At 37.0% G+C, this 21932-nt stretch overlaps 2 protein-coding genes across 3 annotated transcripts in view; one reads left to right on the top strand and one right to left on the bottom strand.

Annotated features, from left to right (window-relative positions):
• DAAM2 (dishevelled associated activator of morphogenesis 2) overlaps positions 1 to 21932 on the bottom strand; it is a 979794-nt gene that overhangs the window by 291371 nt on the left and 666491 nt on the right. The gene's annotated exons all lie outside the window — the stretch shown is intronic.
• Positions 1 to 21932, top strand: part of KIF6 (kinesin family member 6) — a 381700-nt gene that overhangs the window by 118044 nt on the left and 241724 nt on the right. For both annotated transcript variants that reach the window (XM_050787599.1, XM_050787598.1), the window contains exon 7: positions 14984 to 15190. In XM_050787599.1, the coding sequence (XP_050643556.1) occupies positions 14984 to 15190 (207 nt within the window). The remainder of the gene's footprint in view (positions 1 to 14983; positions 15191 to 21932) is intronic.

Genomic DNA, 21932 nt, shown 5'->3' with positions numbered 1-21932 from the left:
TTTAAAAAATTTCTTTTAATTTTTTATTTTTTGAGACAGAGTCTCGCTCTGTTGCCTAAGCTGGAGTGCTGTGGTGTGATGGCTCACTGAAGCCTCTGCCTTCCAGGTTCAAGCCATTCTTGTGCCTCAGCCTCCCAAGTAGCTGGGACTACAGTCATGTGCCACCACACCTGGCTAGTTATTTTGTATTTTTGGTAGAGACAGGGTTTCACCATGTTAGCCAGGCAGTTCTAGAACTCCTGGCCTCAAGTGGTCTGCCCACCTCAGCCTCCCAAATGCTGGAATTACAGGTGTGAACCACCGCACCCAGCCAGAATTCCAGGTCTTTTCCTATTACTTACTGATGAGTGTTTAATATTATAAATAGCTGAAACCTGAAGAAGTCCAATCCTAATAATGGGGGTTGTGCATTTCTTTAAATGCACTGATTTCTTTAAAAAACCAAGTCTAATAGGTTTTGGTTGCTTCGGTACTTGCTTTTATCTTTTCTTTAGTAATAATAATTACCATGTTATAATGAGAGCCTGCTTAGTAAAAGTCTTGCCATTGTTGTAGACATGTTATATATTTCTAAATTATTTTAATATTATACCCAATATTTAGCACCTTAGTTTATACCTTGAATGCAATGAAAGCAAATACATAAAAATATAAATGAAGAGTAACTGTCAACCCCTAGAAATTCCTTATTATTCACAGTCTTCTAAAAAAGCATGTTTTGGATTACAACCTAACTGTCAGAATGCAATTTGTCAGCACAGAACGAGCTTACCAGGATAAAAAGAACAAACGAATCATTTTTTAAAAAAACGAAGTTCCCAATTTCCCATTTACACAGAGGAATCCAGAAGTTGCCTTGGTAACCAGAAAACATTTGCAAAACAAAGTCTGAATAAGTGGGACACAAAGTGGAGTGCTCTTTCCTTTCATGTTCTTTACCCATAGCCAGCGTTTTAAGGAAAAGTTATTAAGAGTGGCTTCAGCCTCTTCTTATTTATTCAGAACTCTTAAGTAATTTCAGCAATCCTACCAGTGTTTTGAATAAAACCTGATTATGTCCCTAGGATAAATTTTTTTTTAAGTTGAATTGCTGGGCCAACGAGAATAAATATTATAAAAGCTGAACTGTGTGTGACCCAGCATCCGGTCCACCAGTAGCGAGTATAACTTGATACTTTTTTGTCTTATAGCTGAAATATTTCTATCAAGTCATCAAATCTAATTGAAGAAAGCAGTCTGCATTCGATGATCAGGCCATGCATAGTGCCATAGATAGGACCATTTGCCCCTACCTTGAAGGCATAGTCCTACCCATGGTCTAGGGCACTCTGTGTCCAAGTATGGTTCTAGGAAAACCTGCATTAGAATACCCTGTGGTAGTTAAATGATGCAGTTTCTTGGATTACATTTCTGGTTGATGATTCAGAATCTCTTCCATGTGGAGCCCAGGAATATGTATTTTAGCATTTTAAATGTGCTTAGGCTAGATTTGGGAGCAGTCTGGGCTTTACCCTTAAGAAAGCTGGTTGAAACCCACTCCCAGAGAAAAAAAAAACAACAAGCAGGTCTATATTCTGCATCCTTGTCAACACAACAACATTTGAAAATTCTGCCAGTTTGGTAGACAAAAAAAAGAAATCTTGTTTTAATTTGCATTTTGATTACCAAATTCTTTTATATCTTTATTGGCCATTTGCATTTTCTGTTTTTGTTCATGTCTTCTATTTGTTTCTCTCTTGAAGTGTTAGGGTAGGTCTGATTGATTTGTTGACCCCATGAGGGCTGGAACTTTGTCCTGTTCAGCAGTTTGTTGTACTGTGTGCTGCAGCTGTAGGAAGTGAATACTGTGTCCGAGGGGTCTAGCATATAATTTCTTATATAGGTATTACCTGGTGTAGTTATTGGCCTGGATGGATTCTGGAGCAATAATATGCTATATCTGGTATAAAACATTTGCTGTGAAACTGCTTGCAGGGGACCTTTGGTGAGAAAGGAACACTCAGTGCCGACGTTGGGAAAGTCCGGGGTCCCCTGGGTGGGCAGCTTTCTTGCTTTCCGCCTGGCTTCCTTTCCCATGTGAACTGTCAGGTGACTTCCTCCAGTCAGTGTTGGTTCCACTCTGTGGTTTCTTCACCATCTCGCCCAATCCCCACCAGGTAGTGCTGAAGAGCATGAACTTTGGAGACCTTCTTTTCTACCCCTGGCTCCACCCTTTGCCAAGTGTGTGTCCTTGGGCAAGTCACTTAACTGGTCTGAACTCTGCTTTCTAACCTGTAAAATGGGCATAATTATACCCACCTTCTAGGGATATAGAAACAATTGAATTAAATAACATTTGGACAGGCCCTGGAGTTCTTAGCTGGCAACTATTTAAAGACAAGACTTTTGTCTTGTTCATCTCTATTCTCTCAGCACCTGGCAACAAGTAGGTCATCAATTATTGATTAATTGTTTTGTGGAATTCATGAGAGACGAAGATCTGGTGATTCCAGGCAATAAGACCTCCAATCTCAGGCCCAGAACTGAAAGTGATTTTATGGTACACTGTGCTTATTGGTGAGTACTGAGAACAGATGACTTCAACATTTTGTGTGTGTGTGTGATACTTCAAATCTTTTGAAAGAGGTTACTTTCCAAATAATTAGCCTATCAACAAAGTTTCTAGGATTAATAAATAATTTCCCCAAGAGTGATTAGAAGTCTTTATGCCTAAGTCTTTGCTAGAAATAAAAGACATACAGACACTCCCCAGCTTACAATTTTTCAGCCTTACAATGGTGTGAAATTGATATGCATGCAGTAGAAACTGTACTTCAAGTTCTCACACAATGATTCTGTTTTTCACTTTCAGTACAGTCTTCAATAAATTATATGAAATATTCAACACTTTATTATAAAACAGGGTTTGTGCTAGGTGATTTTGCCCCACTGTAGGCTAAGAGAAGTGTTCTGCGCACGTTGAAGGTAGGCCAGGCTAAGGTATGATGTTCAGTAGGTTAGGTATATTAAATGCATTTTCATCTTATGGTATTTTCCATTTACTATGGGTTTGTTGGGACATAACCCCGCGTCATAAATCGTGGAGCATCTGTGCTAGATTTATCTGAGTTGTGCTGATGTGCTTTGTAAGCTCTCAGGCTTTGCACATTAGCAAACTTTTGGAGTAAGTTGTATGACCTTGTGGAAGTGCAAACAGTTGGGAGACGGGGTGTGAGTGGGGGTTAATAGGTTTATGCGAGTTATAGGAACAGCTGTTCTTGGACGTGTTGTCTAATAACATAAGGATAGGGCAGGAAGGAAGGAGTAGCTTTATTGTGTGATTGTGTTTGTTAACACAACTTCAAGCCCGAATCTCCTTGTGTGGTGTGTGTGGAAAACAAGAGGATTTTGGTTGCAATTAGTTCCAAAGTCATTAAAGGGATACTGACTAACACATCCTCACACATTTTTGTTTGAAAGATATGTTAGTTATACATAATTAGCAAGTTTGTTATAAAATTTGTGAACCTGGTTAGAGCAAAATATACAACAGGCAAACTACATTTTGGCCTTGATCTTATTACAATAAGAATAGCATGTTTAGCAGGGTGCAGTGGCTCGCCTTTAATCCCAGCTACTCAGGAGGCTGAGGCAGGAGAATTGCTTGAGCCCAGGAGTTTGAGGCCAGCCTGGGCACTATAGTGCGACCCCACCTCAAATAAATACATAAATAAGAATAGCATTTTCTTCTTATTAGGCCCTGATAAGTAGCTAGAAGCCTTAGTGAAAGATATATTGACAATTCTAACCTCTTTTCTTATCTATTATATATACCTACTAGGTATAGAAGAAAAGAAACTTTAATTTTGAGCACTTACTATATGACAAGTATTTATTTCTTGTTCTCATAATTTACATATGAGATACATGAGAAACAGACAGTGTTCTTTAAATAACGCTTCTGTCTTATAACACAGTTTGCATTCTGCTCTAACCTGATTTAGTGGTATTACATGAACCATGAGATTTGATCTAAAACATCGATTAAAATAAAAGAGTGGTCTGGAACAGCTATTATTAGAACTTTAAGATTTATATACTCCATATACATTATTAAAATAATAGTCTTTTGGCTATAAAATTTAGTCCCAGAGTTTCTTCTGATCTTTAAAGTTCTTGTCTCGAATTAAACGTAGCATATGAAAGTCACTTTTACTCTATTCAGTATTATTGACATTCACCAACGACAGCAGCAAAAAACGAAAGAGAGGAGAAAAAAGCCATCTTCAGTGAAATAAAGAAATAGCCATAACCTCAAACTATGAGAAAACCTGCCAAATACTATGAATGTGAATTATGATGAGAGAGGGTGCTGAGAGCCAACTCATATGTCCTCCAACCTCAGGCAGGATAGAGTTTCCCTTTAAAGAAAGGGTCACAATTCTCAAATGCAAATCCAATGATCTTTTGGTTAGAGTGATGAGATCTGAAACACAGGCAAGTATGGAGGAAGAATCTGGGAATATTATATAGATATTCATTCTTACTCTAGAAGGTGGATCCAAAGACGAAACCTTAAATACAAGCCATTTTTATGATCAGCGATGTGGGCTCATGCCAAAGAAGATGGCCTTTGGTGAGTGGGATTCAGGGAGTTTGTTATTTAAGGGGCTTAACTACGAGCCATCCCAGACCTATTAGTGTGAAATACTGAGGAAAGTTTATGCTCTTGAGGCTAAAGACATAACAGATGTAATGTAAAAGTATTCAGGATGTAAACCCAATATGAATATTTCCTCACCTATCCTCCCGGCTACTCTTTAGGAAAGAGATAGTCATGTTCAAAGATAAAATTATTAGAAAGAAAACATCCCACAACCTATTTGTATATATGGAGTAGGTGTCAGGGCTAAGGAACATATATCTGAAGGCTGATGAAATCAGAGAGCACAGGGCTTGCTCTTCATAATCTTAAGGATGTTATTTAAAGACAATCTTGGTTTTTTAAAAAATAGCTTAATATTATAGAAGAGCCCAAAGAAAAAGATAACAAGACAAAGAAAAGCAAACCTGAAAAACTTCAGAAAATAAATGAAAGAGAAAAAGAAAGCCATTAAAGAGATGAAAGTGCCATTAGAAGCGAATAGAAAGGAGGAAGAAGAAGAAGAAGAGAAGGTAAAGGAGAAGGAGGAGGAGTAGGAGGAGGAGGAGGAGGGAAAAATAAGAGGAAGCAATGTGACTGAAAAATAACTAAGGATATAAAAATTATTGAGAGAAGGTGATATCTAGAAAGAGACACAAAGGAGCATCCAGTTATGCATAGTTAGAAATCCTGAAGAAGAGGAGAGAACAAAGGCAACACAAACACTAGAGAAACGTTTTCTGAAACTTGGAATTACTTGAATCTGCAGATGAAAAGGACATAACTGAAAAAATTGGAAGAGCTCAAAGAAAAAATTGGAAGAGCTCAATTCCAAGATATCCTCTCTTGAAGTTACTAAATTCCAAAGCTAAAGAAAGAGCCTTAAGGGCATACAGTCAGAAAATACAAGTCAACTGTGAGTGAAAATAAAATAGGTTGTTATGCCTAATACTGGACATCTGTGCTTCTAGAGTTCTTTCTTCAGCATCTCTACTCTGAGTGACATTGTCCTAAAATTTGTGTCGAAGACTGCATTAAGTGCTATCCCAATGAAGTTTCACGGGATATATTTTTTTCATTAGAACAAAATCATACAAATGTATATCTAAATTCTCCTTGGTGTGTTATCATTACCTGTGTCTTAGTTGTTTATACACAGGATAGTAAACCGTAGTTTCAGATTGTCTATAATCCCAAGGTATGTAGTATGTATAAAAAAGACAGTTTGAATAAACTGCTAAAATTCTTAAGATTGTTAGCTCTTTTAGCCCCATAATATTATTATTCCACTTATGTGAATAGTCAGACTTGGAAATTTTTAAGCGAAGGCTGAATTTTAATAGGAAGAGAAAAAGAGAAAAAAATTCAAACTCAATTTAAAAGATGAAAAATGGACAGAGTGGACAATTATGATGAGTTACTGTTTTGATGGCTAAATTTAGCTTATAATTCTTTTTGCAATCAAGTGAAAAATACAGCAGGGGGTTTGGCAGACATTTTGGGTTATATAATTTTCATTGTTCAGAGAGCAAACCTTAATGCTGGTGGAGGATATGGTGCTATCTAGCTCAAGGATGATACGTAAGAATGATAATTGAATGTAGTTCCAATTAAAGATACAGGCAAAATCTTTCCCAATTTCCCATATGTACCACCATTTAGCCGACTTAGATTTTGATATAAATGTGTTTGACTTTGATTTGCCAAATCTTGGAAAAATGACCCTTAGGGAAGTAATCTGAATCCTGACATCCACAGAGGAAGCTTCAACAGAACCACTAATTCTGACATTGTTTTCCTAAAAATTTTTGAGTCGGCTAATAGATCTTTGAGGATGTGAAAGTCAAAAATCCATCAAATTGATTCCAGACTTGTTAGGAGGGATGCACAATAAAACATACTAGACCTATTCTTATCATAAAGGCAAATCATAATTATTAGAACATTCTTATTATATGTTCCAGATTGTTCCAAAGTTTGTTTTTAAATTTTAAACAAAATTGGTGTGTCTAGTCTATTTCTCTTTTACAAAACTATTTTGACAACATGCTGGATAAGAAAAAGACCTAGAATCCTGCAACTGGGGAAAATCATTTTGACTACTTTTCTAAAAGCCAGGTATCTTATAAACAGAAAAGTCAGAAAGAAAAATGAGAAGTTTAGGATCATTAATTCCAGTAGAGGGATATCCACTCGGGAATATTTTGTTGCTAGGCAGTGTGTTCTGAAACACCTCCAGAAAAGATCGAGGTAGGTGTTTATAGGGTCATGTGCTTAAACCACTAGGTTTGGTCTCACTTCTCCAGGCTGAGTTAGAGTACATCAAGGGCATAGTGAGCTTCCTAATTCAATTAATTTAATATGGGAAGAACTATATAAAGAATCAGTTAACTGATAGGTAATGGATTAAGTAATTCTTCATTTAGGGTGAGGTTTAACCTGAAAGGCTGAGATACCAACTCAGAAAACATTTAAAAAAACACATGGAAGTTAGCATTTTCAGTCTTCAATTCAGATAGAGCAAATGAGCAGAGGAACAGATCAATTAGAGTATCAGTGTAGAAAGTGTTATCAAACAAGGAGAACTGAAGGGAAAAGCTGAATTCTAGATCCTGTGGTTGCTATTGTTGTTGATAGTTGGTTTGTTTTAAGGAGTCTCAGGCATATACTTTACAATGTCCTGTTCAATCAAAATGAGATTTCTTTCATTTGATCTGTTCTAGATTAGTGGAAATTCCTGTTGAGATATTTTACTCCAAGATAACAAAGTGATTGAAAAAAATATTTTGCTACACAGGAATAGAATAAAAGGTATAAGTTATGGCAAGAAATAAGTAAGCATTCAAGGTACCCTAGAAAACTTTTAATGTGATATACAGAGGTTATTTGAATCATTGAAGGCTGCATTAACTGTCTACAATCATTTTTGAAGTGATTGAAAACGTAAGTTTAACTAAAAGCAGAAAAAAATTAATTTTACAAACATCCATAAGAGCATATTATGTAAACCCCAAGAAATTGTATTTCACTTATTGATTCTTGCCCCCAAATCAGAATTATCATTACTAAAAATGGCTGGACACACACACACACACGCACCCCACAAAAAAAAAGCATCGCCGTTTATTTTCAAATTTCTCTTTCAGCCAACAGGTATCTCCTGCTCTATAGAAAAGAATTATTATTCAATGAGATTTGAGGGGTTTTTTTTACCACATGAAATAGCTTCTGAGAGTGGTAGCTAAGCCAGTGCCGGGGAGAGGCATAAAGGACAGTAGAAGGGGCCTTAGCACCTGTCTCCAGTCCTCAGTGTAGGCATTTGATGTTATGTGAAGTGTCCTAACAAAGCAGCATCAACCCCTGCCTCCACAGTCATTGCTGCTCCAAGCCCCTTCTGTATAAACATTTTGAAGCCACTATTGTCTGACAGGGTCATTTTTGAGTCACTTTTTACAATCTGCGCCATTCTGTTGACACTGCCACAAAATGAGTTGGACACCGAACATTCATTTGTAGCCCACCACTACTTCACTATGCACTAGAACAAACAGTTCATCATGATAACACAATTTAAACAATGTTCCAAATGGATTTTTTTATGAACATTTAAAACTCCATTTGGAACAACCAATTTTTTTGGACTCTTCCAGGGTTTGGATATCAATGACTGTCTATATGCACAAATGTTAAATGTCCTTTCTGAACCCAATGGCTAATGCCAATTGGGTATAGTCCCAGGGAATTCGCGAAGATAAATGAATTTTGAGTAGGCTTATTTGGGGAGTAGGAAAAGGGCATACTTGAGTGACAAGCTAGAAGACATTCTAGACAGGAGAAAAGGCAATTGAAGACATAGAGAGTAATGATTAAGAGCTCTGGAATCAGGCACAACAAATAACTGAAGCCCAAGATTGATAGGGAGATTTGAGTCAATCTAGCTGTTTCAAATAGTTCTAATTTTTAGACTCAAATGAACTGTATTCCATGGACTTAAAAAGCTTGCCAATGTAGTCACAGAATTATTTGAAGATTTTTAGAAATTATGGAGCATGCTGTAGAGATTCCAGAACACAAGAAATGAGCAAGAGTCAACAAATTAACAAACATTTTTTAACACTACTATGTTATGCTAGGCAATGATGCATAAGACACAGTCCCTGTCTACAAGGAGCTTGAAGTCTAGGAGGGAGGAAGAGGAAAATGGAGAAGCTTTGTAGGAAGTAATTTTTCAAATGAATGGAACTTCAGTGAGAAGTAAAGTTTTGCTACACTGGAGATGAGAAAGAGGAAAAATAACTTTCTTTAGCCATAGACTGAAAATATGATGACTCTGTAAGGAGTCCAGTGAGCCTAGGTTTTTAAATTTCACCCCATAAAAGTAAGTCTATTCTCCATTTTCCAAAAAAGAAAATATATATGCAAGATAACAAGCTAATATTTTTGATACAAGCCCTAAAAAAGAAACTGATAAAGGATAATAGTCAGTAAGCAATTAAGAAAAAGTCAGCATTGATATTACCTTAAACTAATTTCATTCACTTTTCTGACAGCATTTAAAATTTTATAGATCAAATGAATTCAATTTATTTTTTATCTCTCAAAATATCTTTGGGAATATAGAGAGAAATTGAAGGCATATAAAAGTACTTGAAGTCAATTGTTAAATACCCGTAACTGTTACCTAACCGGGTGGAGAGCAGAGGTGGTCTTCTTGGAATGTTGTTGGTCTGCCCTGCTGCTCCGTGTCTTACACATTGTTTGGATGAGAATATACAAGATATTTTCATTTGTAGATAGCACAAAATTGAAAACAAGATCAAGCTCCAATAGATTGTATTGTTGACATAAAAACTAATCAAATGCAGTCATGAAGTAAACTAGTGTGTGTCTGTGTGTGTGTGTGTGTGTGTATGTATGTGTGTGTGTGTGTGTGTGTGTGTCCCAAAGAAATTCCATAGCATGGGTAAGGGCTAGAGCAAATCTGGTATAGTAACACTTCATGTGATGTGCTATTTACTGGCAATATTAGATTTAGATTGCCCAGGTTCCAGGAAGTAATACATCCAATGTCCTTAGCTGTGGTTAGGCTACTTTTAAAATAATATATTCAATTCAAGTGCCAGAGTACCATATTTAAAAAGGATTTTGATAAACAGTTGCAAAAGGCCCAGTTGAAAGGAATAGAGATATTTAGTCTTAGGGAACATGCTAGTTTAATTCAGGGATGTAGATAGGATTGGCATTAATCAAATATGCCTTTTAACAATAGTACTTTGAGAGGTGGAGGACAATTGGAAGGGACAAGAGTAAATATTGAGACTAGAAGGGAGAGACTGCAGTAACCCAAGCGAGAGGTAAAGGATATTTGGCTACTGAGGGAGATACAGATAAGTGGAGAGAAATCCAACAGGAGTAGGATGGGTTGGATACCCATCCATGGCACACAGAGGGAGGGAAAGAGATAACGGTTGTTTTGGGAACATTATGTACAAGATGCTGGCAAGGCATTTTAGTGACAGTGATCAGTCAAACTGCTGGACATTCTAATCTGGTATACAGAACAATTAAGAGAGAAGGATACATGAGGCATCTGAATAAAGTGAATATCAACAGCGACATTAATATGACCCTTTACACTTCGCAGATCATTTCAGCACTCAGCAACTCAGTTGGTATTTAATATAACTCCCTGCAACGAAGCAGGTCTTAATATGGCATTCTAGAAACATGAAAATCAAAATTCCTTCATGTAATTTTGCTTAAGCTTTTAACACTAGTAAGTGACAGAACCAGGACTTGAAACCAGGCTATCTGACACCAAATTCTGAGATTTTTGGTGTGTGATTTTCATTACACTACAGAGCCTATGCAATGAGGATTTGAGCTGTAGAAGATGAGTTTCCAAGGGGAGAAGATATGGTCACCATAGCTTAGGACACACCTATTTTTAGGGACTGCAAAGAAGAGAGCAAAGTAAAGGAAAAAGCCATAGAGAAGGAGAAAGTGACTGGAGAGTATTTGGCCCTAGAAAGCAGGTGGTGGGCAGAGGGTGGCGAGCTCCTAGAGTGAGGGAATGGCTAGCATTATCAGATATTACCTAGAAGATCAGCATGTTCATTGCTAAGAACAAATCACTTTCTTTACTGCACATTTTGCCTTTCTCATTTCATGCTCATTCTCATTTCACACATTGTGGCTTTAGATCCTAACTAGATTATAAGTTCCTTGAGGGCAGCATCCAGGTCTTATTTTCCTTCTTGTCTCTGTACTGCCTAACACAGTTAGGCATATAGGAAATATATAGGCTAATAGGAAACATGGAAGCTCTCTGCATGCAGGTGATTAATCATCACTAAAAGTTTTCCAAAGGCACAGTCACTAGTGCCAAAAGCACATTTGTTTAAAATGTGTGCTTAACTTTGAATGAATCTGCCTAAATGGTGCCATCTGTTCTTAGGCAGTTTCAGAAACATTTTAATACGATTTTACCTTTAAAAGGACAAATGTAGGGCCATGCCTATGAGACATAAAGACATCCTTAAATAAACACAGAGCAGACACCAGCACATCCAATCACACTTAAAAAGCTCCACATAAAGAATGTTTTCTGAGGTTTAAGAAATTTTTATCTAAGAGGACACCAACTGCTACTTCATGCAGAAAATATTTATGAGACGTTACAAAACTGTAGGCACGGACTCCTACAGCATATTACTGCATTTTAATTACAGACTCCAGAATATACAATTTTAGTTTATGTGAATCTTATATTCCTTTGAAATGGGTACACTCTACCAATATTCATTTATGGCTCACATTTTATTGGTTTCAGAATATCAGTTTCGAAGCTGAAGACAGCTGTTGAGAAGTCTCCATGTTATTTGTTTATATTGATTGTCAGTTTGACTTTTGTTACAGTATTGTAGGATTTATTGTTGCGTGACTATCACAGTGAAATGAAACCCATGTTTAAGTTCTGCAAATAACTTACAGTCACTTCCAAAACACCTCAACTTAGGTTCTAAATTTGAGTTTGCGGTTTTACATGCACAGTTATTTGCTGATCCGCTTTAGCAGGCAAAATCACACACTGGCCAGGTTTGGGCATAGTTATTGTGGCAACAAGTAATGGGTCAAATTTTCGGCCTGTTTAACTCACTAGCTACATCATCATCACCAAAACTATGCCAGCATTTTGACATCTGTTTATTTTGGCAGTTGGTGTAAATCAACTCTGGTGTATATCAAGAATTTATATTTACAGAAAGAATTTCTGGTTGAATTACCATTCAAATATGTTACCCTGTCTGCACACATGTGCATCCATATTGAAATTTTTTGGATAAATCTCATTTTGCAAAGGTGGAGATCTGAACATATTCACTCATATGAATACTCACTTGGAATATTTTTAGTTTTTTTGTTGTTTGACAGGATGATACTACTAACTTGTCACTCGTATCTTGAATCAGATTAATTTCTTTCTTGTTCCAAAAAATGTAAAACACAAAAAAGTACAGAGAATAATATGACCAACATCCATGTTTTCCAATCCAGGATTTGCTTCTAATAATTTTTAACTAAATGAAAAAGAATATTGCAGATAAAGCTGAAATCCCTTTCTTGGCCTTTCATTTCCATCCCTCACAAACACAACTGCTATTATTAATTTGCCATATCCTTCTGGTCCATGTTTTTATACTTAATGACCTAAGTTATAGCTTCATGAACGATAGATAATATTGCTTTTTTAATTATGTAAATTCTATCATAGTGTTCATATCATTATTTAACTTTCTATTTTTTCTCAGCTTTCTATTTTAGAAATCCATTTATGTCAATCTATCCAAAGTTGCTTTATTTTAACATCCCTGTAATTTGCATTATCTCAGTTTACTAATCTTTTCTGTCACAGATGTCTACTTAGGTTGTGTGTCTTGCACCAATTTCTTGCTATCCCTAATAATGTTGCAGTGAAAGTCCATGTATATATGTCCTTATCACATATCATGCATATATATATACACACACACATACACACACACATATATATGTATACCTGTCCAAGATTTCTCTCTAGGAAATATATCTAGTAGTTTATTGATGGCTGTGGGTTATACGTATTTGGAACTTTGCCATATATTATCAGATTGCTGTCAAAATTTATTCTTAACTTATATTTCCACCAGCAGTACATAAAATTTCCCATTTCCTTATATCTCCAACGACATGTATTTTGTTAGACTTTATTTTTTAAACCTTATGGTTCTAAGTTATGTGGTTCTGATTATGTATAAATTTGAGCATTTTTTCAAATATTCATTAACCATTTCCAGATTTCTTCTTTATAAGTTACCTAGTCATATTCTTTGCTTACTTTTTCTCACTGATTTGCAAGAGTTTTTTATTTATGTCTTTATTTATTTATGTATGTGTTTATTTTTGAGATGGAGTCTTGCTCCGTCACCCATGCTGGAATGCAGTGGCATTATCTTGGCTCACTGCAACCTCTGCCTCCCGGGTTCAAGGTGTTCTCCTGCCTCAGCCTCCCAAGTAGCTGGGATTACAAACATGCACCACCAATCCTGGTTATTTATTTATTTATTTATTTATTTATTTATTTATATTTTTAGTACACACGGGGTTTCACCATTTTGGTCAGCTGGTCTCAAGCTCCTGATCTCAAGTGATCTATCCACCTCGGGCCTCCCAAAGTGTTGGAATTACAGGCGTGAGCTACCGCACCTGGCCGAGTTCTTTATTGTTAACGTTTTGTCAGCCATATGTATTGCAAATATCTTCTAGTGTTTTAATTTTTTGGTGGATTTTATCAGACAGAAGTTTTTACATTTTGGATTATCTTGGTCAAATAGTTTAAATCAATTTATTTTTGTGTTTTATGTCTTAAAGTATCCATTACCTCCTTGGGTTGATTACAGTATGCTTCCATGTTTTATTGTATTTGTGCTAAAGTTATGTTATTTCACACTTAAAGCTTTAATCTATTCTGGAATTTCTTTGTGTGCATAGTGTAAGGAAGCAATCTAAGTTTATTTTTTTCAAGATGGATAGCTGGTTATTCCAGTACCATTTATTAAATCAGTGCATCCTTTCTTCACTGTGGTGTGATGTCACCTCTGTCCCATACAGAGCTCCTCAGTGAGCACAGCATGTCTCACTGTCCTAGCTATCTGCTCCTACACCAGCACCACACTGTTCTAATTACTGTAGCTTTGTGGTATACCTTGATAGATGGCAGGAAGGTCTCCTTTCTTATTCTTCTTTCACAGAATTACTTTTCATTTTTTTCTTTTTATTTTTTGATGGAGCAACTTCAGTAAGGAAGTGTAAACAGCATTACTTTTCATTTTATTTGAAGATTTCTCTTCTGTATGCCATTTAGGATCAGTTTGTCTTTTTTCTATAAATAAAACCTGTAGCGTTTTTATTTCAATTGCATTGAATATATAGGTTAATATGTAGACATTTACATATAGATTAATGTTGAGTTTTCCCATCTATGAAATGGTGCATTAATATCCTGCATACCATTTATTCCAGGTTTCTTTGTCCTTTAATATTATCTTACCACTTTCCCTATAAATTACATATCCTTTAGAAAATTCATCCCTTATTATTTCATTGTCTTTCTTGCCATTGTGAATAATATTATATTTTCTGATTAATTGTCACTCTGAGTTATTAGAACCTCATTGATTTTATGTATTCATCTCACATCCAGCAACCATACTAAACTTTTTAGTTCTTAGCCATTTGTTTGGAGATGCTCTTGCATTTTCTATGTCGACCACCATATATTTTTGTACACAATGACATTTTTAATTTCTTCTTTTCCTACTATTATGCCTTCTATTTCTTTTTCTTGTTTATTATATTGTCTAGGGCCTCCACTTTAGTGTTGAGCAGTAGCAGTGATGGTAGGTTTCTTTGTCTGTGGCTTTTGTTTACAATTGTGATCATGAATTTTTCTGATACACACATTCTCACCTCTTTCCCCATGAGATTAACATTAAGCATTTTCAAGCATTAAGCCAAGGTTAATGCCTGGATTATAGACAGGTAATGAAATAAAGTTATATTGGCAAGAGGACTCGATCTATACCTCATTAGAACTCTTTTCTCACTTTCTGAGTCAACCCATCCATGTTTGTCATCAGTAATCCAAGAGGTAATACATTCAAAACAACTTACTTGAAAGGTCTTAGTCACAAGTGGTTTTGCTCCAGTTGACACCTGGCTTCATGAGAAATGTCTTGTCACTAGAAACATTATTTTAAATGTTTTGATAGTCTTCAAAAATTTTCATTGTTCAAATAATTTTTCTTTTGCAATTTTTTATAGACTCCTATGAACCAAGCTTCAACTCGTTCCCACTGCATTTTTACTATTCATTTGTCAAGCAAGGAACCAGGATCTGCAACAGTACGACACGCCAAACTCCATCTGGTTGACCTGGCTGGTTCAGAGCGAGTTGCGAAGACTGGAGTAGGGGGCCATCTTCTAACCGAGGCCAAGTATATCAACTTGTCACTACATTACTTAGAACAGGTAAAATGGGCAGAGTGGGATGTATTAATAACTAGAGCTACCATGTGCTGACCACATACTATGTATCAGGCATTCTATTAGAATTTTTTTAATTATGATAAAATATATGTAACATAAAATTTGCCATTTTTTAAGTACATAACTCAGTGGCATTAAGTACATTCATAAAGTTGTATAACCATTGACACTATCCATTTCTGAAAGTTTTTTATAATCCCAGACAGAATCTTCCCATTCCCCTATATTCTAGTCCCTGGTTGTCTCTGCTCTACTTTCTGTCTCTGTGAATTTGCCTATTCCAGATGTCTCATGTAAGTGGAATTATGCAACATCTGTCCTTTTGTGTCTGGCTTATTTCACTTAGCATAATGTTTTCAAGATTCATCCATGTTGTAGCATGTATCAGAATTTCTTCCTTTTTTAAATTGAATAATATCCAATTGTATGTCTATGTCACATGCTGTTTATACATTCATCTCTTGATGGGAACTTGCATTGTTTCTGCCTTTTGGCTATTGTGAATAATGCCGCCAGGAACATTGGAGATCTACTAGCATTTCGTATATAGCATTTTGTTGAAACCTCACAACAGCCCTAACACCTTTTTCTTGTTTATCATATTGTCTAGGGCCTCCACTTTAGTGTTGTAGGTGTTAGTTACTATCCCCATCATACAGATTAAAAAATTCAAGTCTTCCAAAGGCCTTCCCACAAGATTACCCAGCTAGGGGAGGGTGAGGATTTGAACCTAGATTTACTTGGCTTCACAGCCTATACCTTTTCCCACTTTTTGTCTTACTGCTTTATTGTAAAATTGAGTAGTTGGTATAAACAGAGGTTACAAATGGCTTCCTTTTGCCTGTTTTCAGGCCAGTAGATTAATGATGGGAACATGACTTTGAGATAACCGACATGTTTTCTGCCTGGGGAGACTGCATTGAGTTGGTCATTTTGACCCCGCGATGATTCTCTTAGCCTTGTCGCTTTCCCTTCCTACTTCTACCCCAGGCTGATTACAGTCTACCCCAGTATGTGCTCTATTTTTAATTTCTGAATTTAACACCGGGGAAGAGAACACTCATCTGAATTTAGCTAAATAAATCTTTCAGGAAAAAAAATTCATCTCTCAAATGAGTGGATTGAATTAGATGATTTCTCAAGTTCCATTTAGCTTTTTGAGTATAAGGGCTGTGAGTTGAATGTTAAAGATGGCAACTACTTCCAAATTCTAAAAAAATAAAATAAAATAAAAAATAAGAAACATGATCAAAAATTGGAATGGAGAAGTACAGAGTCTTGGTGAGGCAGAAGGACTTGCTAACGAATGTTGCAGCTAAAAGATTAGAGGGGAAAAAATAAAACCTTTTTTTAACTGCTTAATGAATCCTTCTGAGACTGATGTTGCCTTGATGTTAAATGCTATGTAATCATCACATTGGCTAAAAAAGCAGATGGAGAGAAACCTAAAGTACCCTTTCTGAACAAGGTGCACATGGCCAGACTCCAACCAGATGAATCCCAGTCAGGCAGCACCCAGAGATTAAGGCCTGCCTGGTATTCAGATCATTCTAGTGTTTTTAACAAGAGTCAGCATTCCTAAGCTCTTTCTTGCTCAAATATTACACACTACTTATACTTAACAGAGCTTTTTACTTAATAGAACACTTATAGAACATTGATATGAAAACATAATGGACTGTATTCAAAGAAATGTGTCTGCTTGTTTCGGATGGTAGCACTGTCTGTTTTAATTTCCATTATATCCATCTGTTCATACAAAATTATGTTCATCAGTTAAATCGGACTTCCCACCAATTGTAATCACTCAAGAGAAATGTTCTGCCCTTAATTCTTTTTTTTTTTTTAATTCTATAAGCCTTTGCAAGCTGCTATGTGTCACTAAAACTATTCCTCTCCTCACATTTCTTCTCTTCAAAATTCTTATGACAGCCTCATGTGAGTAGTGTTGGGGGCTATGTGGCATTGGATTTTCTATATCATTAATTTGTTTATCAAACAAATACTTATAATGACCTACCATGTGCTGAGGGCTGTACTAGGCACTGGAGTCGAATGTGAACAAAATAGAAACAGTCCTTTCCCCAAAGACCTCATGGGATAATGTAGGGAGACATGAATTAAAGACGTAGTCTTTAGGTATGTGGCTGTAAGCCAGGTGAGAGCAGTGAAGAGAAAGTAAAAGAAGTGAGAGGAGCTTGTAGCAGGGTGTCTGGCCGAGACTGAGGAGGTGAGAGTTGATGATGGTTTTCTTAGGGCCTGATACTACGCAGAGGAATGAGTAGAGGCAAGCCAATCAAGGATGGGGCAGAGCGTGTCAGGTGGTGGGAATTGCGAGCCTGTCAGCTCTTAGCTCCAGCCCAGGGGGATGAATTTGCTCAGGGTCTCAATGACATTCACATGTCATTGCCCCTTGGTCTCTGTAACTGATGTTTCATTTTCACCCACTGCATCACTCCAGCTGTTAACCATTTACACTGATACACAAGTGTCTTCACAGGAAAAGAAGAGGTTCAACATAAGATAATGGAGAGAAAAGAGATTAGTGGGAGAGGAAAGAAGAACATAAATATGGAAAAACTAGTCTGTGAATGTGGAGATGTGAAATCTAGGAGTAGCTGCTAGAGAGCAAGTAGGTTGATAGAAGAGAAATTTTTGAATTTCACACAGAAAGAAGAGAAAACCAAGGAATGCATAGGAATAAGAATAATAAATAGAGTGGGAAGATATTTAATGAATAACAAAATTCAAGGACTTATGTTAATCAACTTCTCTTTATGTAGTACTTTATTATGGGACTAATGAGACTGGAAGTGTAACACAATTTAGTTTAATTAGTTTCATTCATTCATTCATTCAACAAATTGTGATTGAATGTTTACTGGGTGCTGTGAGTTACGTTAAATAATGGGGATAAATGAATGACTGAGAAGTAGGAGGGGCTATCATGTTAGCAGAACAGCAAAGCATACAAATAAATACTTAGCAATATAGTAATTTAAAACCTGTAATAGAAATCCATATGAGTGTTGGTAATCAATTATAACCCTATCCCCTCTTTCTCGGTTTTAATATGTAAGATAGAGATGGAATGGGAAACCATTTGGTAACTTGCTTTACCTTAATTAGCCTACATTGGTTCCACAAATTCCATGCAGCATTATAATTACTCTTTTGGCCATAACTGTGAGACTTCACACCTGCTCAAAGAGTGCAACCTCTCTGAGTTGAATGTACTTTATTGTGTTCACAAGTAAATAACTTTCTTTTTGCCAGAGTATGGTTGGTTTTGGAGTTCTCCTTGTATATGCAGTACTTTTTCCAAAAAGTTTCCTCAAAGACATTTTAAGCCACAATAACAGGGTACATCTTGGCCTTAGAAACTGAGTTCATGGGAGGAAAAGGGAGACGTACATACTTGTCCTAGATCTCACCGAGTGCTCCTGGTGTGACCTACAGCTTCTATCAGCCTACACATCAAGTGAGAAACCACTGCAAATGAAGTGCTTGCTCTGTACTGCTACAGAAATCAGAATCAGAGTTGCCTTCGGCCATTATTCAACACAAATGGGACTTTTCCAGAGTTTTAGTTTCCATTTGGCTTCCACTGAATGTGTTGTGTTCAGGAGAAAAAGTAATGGTGTTAGTGCCAATTGCAACACTCCAAATTTTGTCAATTTTCATAGGATAATTTTCCAAACACTTCTGAACTCTTTTTTTTTAAGTCTTTAACTCATTAAATAGTAAATAGAATTATTGATTGCAGGCACAGTTTCTAGGTACTTGGAGATATTATTAAGCATAATGTGAGGTTCCACTCCTTGTCAGTCAGAGAATAACTTCAGGAATATTAACCATTGTATTTGTACATGCAATCTAAGATGGAAGGAAACGATTAAAAAGTCAGGTTTTATGACCACCCCATTTTCCTGTGCCTTTCAGATCCTTTGCCTCCTGCCCAATTTCAGAACTCACAGCAGCCCCACAAAGAATAATCTACCTCTGCCTCTTTCCTGAATACCTGCCATTTCTGGGTCATTCCAAAGTTTTACATCTGCTCCAAGTGGGCTGGGCTTATAGTATTCCTAAAGCTCCTTGAGAGCTGATAAGATACCTTCTCAGGGTCCTCTTCTAAAGAAATGGCCCAGAACTGTGTTTATACGATGAAAATTAGTCTTCGAACATTTCATAAAGAACATTTCCTTCTATATTACTGAGTGCTTTTATGCTTACGAGAACTAGTCCAGAAATTATCTCTTAAAATTATGCTTACTGAGAACTAGTCCAGAAATTATCTTAAAATATTTCTGTGAGATAGACATTCCAATACCACATTTATAAGTGAGGGAACTGAGGCTCACTTTATTTAAGAGATATCCCTAAGATGACTGCCTTCATTTTCTCCATTTTTAAGACCATATTTTCTAATCCGTAATCCCAGTTTGATCTCTAATTCTTTAGAGAGCGCTTTCTAGAGAGGACATTGGAATTGCCTCTGCAATGTCCATAACAATGAGAAGCGCAGCCAGGAGCCCATCCCAGCTCCCCAGTAGATTCTGACTCATCTAAGTGAATTGGAGCCTGTCTTTCTCCTGCCTACAGTGATAGTTCAAGGATGGGCCCAGGACCCAAGCTCATATCTACTGAAGCTCAGGAATTTTGTTTAGTGATTAGGGAAGAAGAATTCTTTCTCACCTAAGTTGTGAATAAGGAAGTATATAACATCAGGGCTTTTGGCAACCATTGTGGGGCCACAAGAAGAGACTGACTTCTACCACATGGAAGATATAGCAGAGATATGGGCAAAAACTAAGTCCTTAATAGTAACATTAATCTTTTGGTTTCATTCTAACCTAAAGCCTTTCCTGTTTCAATCACATGAACCAATAAATATCCCTTATAATTAAAACCAGTTTGGGTTACATTTTCTGTTGCTTGCAACCAAAAGCAAGTTTACTAACACATGATTTAATTTAATATCAACAGGGTCGGGCACGGTGGCTGACGCCTGTAATCCCAGCACTTTGGGAGGCCAAGGTGGGTGGATCACTTGAGGTCAGGGGTTTGAGACCAGCCTGGCCAACATAGTGAAACCCCGTCTGTACTAAAAATATAAAATTAGCTGGGTGTGGTGTTGCATGCCTGTAATCCCAGCTACTTGGGAGGCTGAGGCTGGAGAACTGCTTGAATCCAGGAGGCAGAGGTTGCAGTGAGCCAAGGTTGTGCCTTTACACTCCAGCCTGGGCAACAAGAGCAAAACCTCCATCTAAAAAAAAACTATATACATATATATATATATGTGTGTGTGTGTGTGTGTGTGTGTGTGTGTGTATACACATACACATATATCAACAAGAAGTTTAATAAGCATATTCTGCTTTAGGTTCTCTAAGTTGTCAATAAAGCCATTGAATGAAAAGACGTCAATATTGTTTCCTAGAGCAGGAAAAAACCAGTGACATTTGTTTTATAAAAGGACTTCAAAGTACGTAGAGAAATTATTTATAAACAATAATGCCACACTCTCTGCACATCTGTCAGCCCAGCCCCTGTTTGGGTATTTGGGCTCACCTTGCCTGTTTCAGATACTCAATCTGTCCTCTTTGTTCTTAGAGTGTGGAGTTCTGCTTGGCATCTATTGCCACTCTGACTTGGGTCTGCCATATTCCCCACCTCCTTTCCAATGACACTGAAACTTAGTTCCCTCAAACCTCATTCCATACTGATGATCTTCACACTGTTTTCTTGGGACATACTAAGTAATCTTATCATGCATTCGTTGATTTATTTTAAAAAATTTGTTGAGCACATTTTATATTCATCAAATTTCTTAGTTGTAAACTGGAAAATCTGCTCTAGCTATTGTAAGCAGCATGGCTTATTAAACATAACAAATCTCAAGAAAAGTCAGAAAACTGGGTTTGGCTGCTACACAGAGCGACCAGGAGATGCACCTAACTGCTCTGCGAAGTACTACTGTATAGTCACATGGCACTGGATTCCAGAAACTTCCCTGCAGCTGCCTCAGAAGAACCAGATGCCTCTGCCACCATGCCCCCCATGAATCTGATGTTCCTCCTTATGGCTACCACCTCTCACTGCTCACCTCCAAACCCTACATAGGGCTGTCTGCTTGGTGGAGCTATGTCTTAAGCAAAACATGACTTTCAAGCCAGACTAGGAAAAGTAATTTCATAGGAAGTCAAACTAGAATAAGGGCTGCCATGAGAGCTGAGGGAGACAGCTTTGTTTCTGCCATGTTACCAAGTGCTGAGCACTGTTTTTGGCAGTGTGGGTCGAGCTATGAAGAAGAGAGACAACATCTCTGGCCTTGCAGAGCAGAAAGCCTAGAGGGGAAGCAGATAACAAATAAGTACCTAGATATAATTTTAAATAGTGATAAGTAGTATAAGAAAAATAAGATAGATTAACAGGCTGAAGATAGGTATATTATTTTTGATAGGGTGTCCAGGGAAGGCCCTTGTGAGAAAACAAAATTTGAGCAAAGATGTGAATAATGAGAAGCAGAAAGAAAGCTGTATGGAAATCTGGGACAAGAGCATTCTAGGCAGAGGGAACAGCAATTTCAGAGGCTCTGATGTGGGGATAAGCTCAACATGCTGAATCAACAGTCAGAAGGCCAGCATAGACCCAGGGAACATGACAGGGCATGATGTCAGATAAGTCTACAGGGAGGGATCACACGGGAGCTGGGATATTATAC

This window comes from Macaca thibetana, chromosome 4 (genome assembly GCF_024542745.1).
Source record: "Macaca thibetana thibetana isolate TM-01 chromosome 4, ASM2454274v1, whole genome shotgun sequence".
Lineage (NCBI taxonomy): Eukaryota > Metazoa > Chordata > Mammalia > Primates > Cercopithecidae > Macaca > Macaca thibetana.
The sequence above is the reverse complement of the archived record's forward strand: the minus strand, read 5'-3'. Positions and strand labels throughout refer to the sequence as shown.